The 4,219-nt window shown below is 49.4% G+C and overlaps 1 protein-coding gene across 1 annotated transcript in view; it reads right to left on the reverse strand.

Annotated features, from left to right (window-relative positions):
- Positions 1–1,409, reverse strand: part of kcnab1b (potassium voltage-gated channel subfamily A regulatory beta subunit 1b) — a 63,800-nt gene extending 62,391 nt beyond the window's left edge. Inside the window, exon 1 of the mRNA XM_076981555.1 lies at positions 124–1,409. Within this exon, the coding sequence (XP_076837670.1) occupies positions 124–338 (215 nt within the window). The 5' untranslated portion in view covers positions 339–1,409. The remainder of the gene's footprint in view (positions 1–123) is intronic.
- Positions 1,410–4,219: the final 2,810 nt, after the last annotated feature.

Below are 4,219 nucleotides of genomic sequence, written 5' to 3' on the forward strand. Positions count from 1 at the left end.
GCAGAGCACTGATCTGAGATCTGCTCACCTGCACGGGGTGGCAAATGAACTCACTGCGTCTGTGCAGAGCACTGATCTGAGACCTGTGGACCGGTGTGTGGTGCGGTGAGCGGCGTTCCGTACCTGTACTTCATGCCTGTGAGTTTTCCCGTGGACTCCTTCAGTGAGATGTGGTGTCGGTGGGTGAAGGTACCGAGGCTCCGGGCGATCAGCGCCACCGTGCGGAACCGGGCCCGGGCCGCGCTCGTGGCGTTCGGACTCGATGCGTTCTGCTTGTTGGGTTCGCTGGCCCGTGGAGCCTTGAGACCGTGGTCCGTGCACGCAAACGACACCTGCATGGCTGCGATCCGAGCCGAGCTGGAGAGGTCACGGGGTTATGCAGGAGGTCACGGGGTCACGGAGGAGCCGGGCACTGTTCCAGGAGGTCTTCAGGTGAGGTCTTCTGGAGCTCCACGCTGGAGTCTGTTGCGAGCGTGACTGGAGAGGACTTAAATGGGAAGGTGAAGGTACTGGGCCATCTGTGCTCGATCCTTCTGAGTACGCGTGGAGAAAGCGAGATGATCTCCGTATTTAAAGGATACTGGAGGCTTCAGGAACTTACTGCTTTCTGCATGTCTGTGTGTATAAATCTGAACCTCCCGGTCTCCTGGAACTCGTCCCGGTCACTCGTTCCACTTTAGGAACAGGAAACTGCCGCAGTCTTCACTGATGTCTTCACTGATGTCTTCTCTGATGTCTTCACTGATGTCTTCACTGATGTCTTATCTTTCTTCTTGTCCCTTGACTCTGCTCCACTCTTCTCTCTGATGTTTTCTTCACCTCTGTGATGTTTCTCTTTTTCCCCGTTTCTCTCCTCCAGAGTGGAGGATCTCCCTCCCCCTCAGAGGCGGGGAAGCTGAGGTGGGGGGGGGTCTTCCCCGTATAACGCGGTGCAGATGTCACTCACACAACTCCAGGAGATGAGATCGGGTAAAGCGGCCACGCGATGGCAAAGCTGCTGTCTCGCTGACTCAAATCCACTGAGAAAAACGGAGAAACTGTAATCGTCCCTGTGAACAGACGCTGTGAACTTAAAACCGTGTCCCACCAAAATGTGCTCCCGAAACAAAGTGAGTGTTAAAGAGAAAGGGCACAGCAGAGCTTCAGCAACCCCCCCTCCCTGCCCACAGGACTGGAGCTGGACCTGTGCACTGCGGATATGTAAGAAAGTCGTGTTTGATGAAGGGATGTGTGAAGGAAAGAAGAGAGGGAGAAGGAGGGAGAGAAGGATGAGGCATGATCGCAGTGGCTGGCACTGAACGAGAGAGAGAGTAAAAGAGAGAGAGAGAGAGAGAGAGAGAGAGAGAGAGAGAGAGAGAGTAAAAGAGACAGAGAGACGATAAAAGCTTAACAAGTGTGAGCAGTGCCTACTCTGAGAATGGTGGTGAGAGAGAGAGGAAGGGAGGGAGAGAGAGAGAGAGAGAGAGAGAGAGAGAGAGAGAGAGAGAGAGAGGAAGGGAGGGGGGAGAGAGAGAGGAAGGGAGGGGGGAGAGAGAGTAATAGACAGAAGCTGAGAGAGAGAATAAAAATAGAGAGAGAAGGAGGGTGAGTGAGGATAGAGAGAAAGTCAGTGAAAAGAGAGTAGGAGAGAGAGAGAGAGAGAGAGATGGAGAGAGAGAGAGAGAGAGAGAGAGAGAGAGAGAGAGAACTGCAGGGAGACTGAAATAACTGCAGTCTCTCACCAGTGAGTCTTTGCAGTCTTTCACTGAGAGAGTGAGGAGAATCCATCTGGATGGTGCCGTGTGTGTGTGTGTGTGTGTGTGTGTGTGTGTGTGTGTGTGTGTGTGTGTGTGTGTGTGTGTGTGTGTGTGTGTGTGTGTGTGTGTGTGTGTGTGTGTGACTGAAACAGAGGGACATGTCTCAGTGTCTGAGTAGCTCTGCTTGTCTGTATATGTTTATTTGAGTGGGTCTCAAACAGTGTGGGTGCAGGATTTATCTGGGTATATTTGTGTGTGTAATAGTGACAGACTTTAACCGCTTTGTGTGTGTAATAGTGACAGACTTTAACCGCTCTGTGTGTGTAATAGTGACAGACTTTAACTGGTGTGTGTGTGTGTAACAGTACAACATCATTCAGGCATGTAATCAAGGTCACAACCATTATAAAGCATAATAAATCATTATGGGCTTGGAGAAGGTTTAGAGTCATCACGTTTACGACAGACCTGCGTTTGCACACATGGTGCCTTTACCATTCTATCCACACTCTGAATTATTCAAATCATCCACAAGTGGGAAACCTGATGCAAAGGCATCGTCTCACCACCAGATGAGACATGGAGTCAAATGAACGTCTCACCACCAGACGAGACTATCTAGGGTCAAATGGGTTAAACATTGTCTCACCACCATACGAGACACGCTAGGGTCAAATGGGTTAAACATTGTCTCACCACCACACGAGACACGCTAGGGTCAAATGGGTTAAACATTGTCTCACCACCACAAGAGACATGCCAGGGTCAAATGGGTTAAACATTGTCTCACCACCAGACGAGACACGCTAGGGTCAAATGGGTTAAACATTGTCTCACCTCCACAAGAGACACCCTAGGGTCAAATGGGTTAAACATTGTCTCACCACCACACGAGACACGCTAGGGTCAAATGGGTTAAACATTGTCTCACCACCACACGAGACACGCTAGGGTCAAATGGGTTAAACATTGTCTCACCACCACACGAGACACGCTAGGGTCAAATGGGTTAAACATTGTCTCACCACCACACGAAACACGCTAGGGTCAAATGGGTTAAACATTGTCTCACCACCACACAAGACACACTAGGGTCAAATGGGTTAAACATTGTCTCACCACCAGACAAGACATGCTAGGGTCAAATGGATTATGAATCGTATCACCACCACATGAGACACTCTAGGGTCAAATGGAGCCTCTGGACATGTTCTTACATGACCTTCTCTTATCCCACAATCCTCTGCTGTCTGCCAGGAGCTGCATGTCTTCACAGTGTGGGGCGTGTTGATGTGGATTTGTCAGTGTCTCACTCCCCTACAGCAGAAGCACCTCCACTCCACACACTGCATGTGCTTCGATGCTCGTGGATGCTGTGCTGGTTGACTCTGTGCTGGTTGACTCTTTGGCCTGGTTGACTGTGCTGGTTGACTGTGTTGGTTGACTGTGCTGGTTGACTCTGTGCTGGTTGACTCTGTGTTGGTTGACACTGTGTTGGTTGACTGTGCTGGTTAACTGTGTTGGTTGACTGTGCTGGTTGACTCTGTGCTGGTTGACTCTGTATTGGTTGACTCTGTGTTGGTTGACTGTGCTGGTTGACTGTGTTGGTTGACTGTGCTGGTTGACTGTGTTGGTTGACTGTGTTGGTTGACTGTGCTGGTTGACTGTGCTGGTTGACTGTGCTGGTTGACTCTGTGCTGGTTGACTGTGCTGGTTGACTCAGCGTTGGTTGACTGTGCTGGTTGACTCAGCGTTGGTTGACTGTGCTGATTGACTCTGTGCTGGTTGACTCAGCGTTGGTTGACTGTGCTGGTTGACTCAGCGTTGGTTGACTGTGCTGGTTGACTCAGTGTTGGTTGACTGTGTTGGTTGACTCAGCGTTGGTTGACTGTGCTGGTTGACTGTGCTGGTTGACTCAGCGTTGGTTGACTGTGCTGGTTGACTGTGCTGGTTGACTCAGCGTTGGTTGACTGTGCTGATTGACTCTGTGCTGGTTGACTCAGTGTTGGTTGACTGTGCTGGTTGACTCAGTGTTGGTTGACTGTGCTGGTTGACTGTGTTGGTTGACTGTGCTGGTTGACTCAGCGTTGGTTGACTGTGCTGGTTGACTCAGGGTTGGTTGACTGTGCTGGTTGACTGTGCTGGTTGACTCTTTGGCCTAGCCAAGACCTTCAGCAGGTCATTGTTTGTGTATTAACCTTTGCTGTTGGTGAGCATAAGATTAAATAGCTGCAATTAATTATTTTTTCTAAAGCCTAAGATTTAAACACTTTGCTAATTATTATTTCTCTCAAAGCTTTTGCAGGATTAGTGTTGAGGATTTAAGCCCAACTATTTTGAAGTCTTTATCTGTTTGGGGCCTGTGTGTGGCATGTGATAACAAAAAGCACAAAGGCTTGTTCAGTTTTATCTGACACAATCCACACTGGCTAGTATTCAGATTTGGAATTGCTTTTTATATTTATTACTGTGATGTGTGTTCA

Source organism: Brachyhypopomus gauderio, chromosome 19 (genome assembly GCF_052324685.1).
Source record: "Brachyhypopomus gauderio isolate BG-103 chromosome 19, BGAUD_0.2, whole genome shotgun sequence".
In the NCBI taxonomy this organism is placed as follows: Eukaryota; Metazoa; Chordata; class Actinopteri; order Gymnotiformes; family Hypopomidae; genus Brachyhypopomus; species Brachyhypopomus gauderio.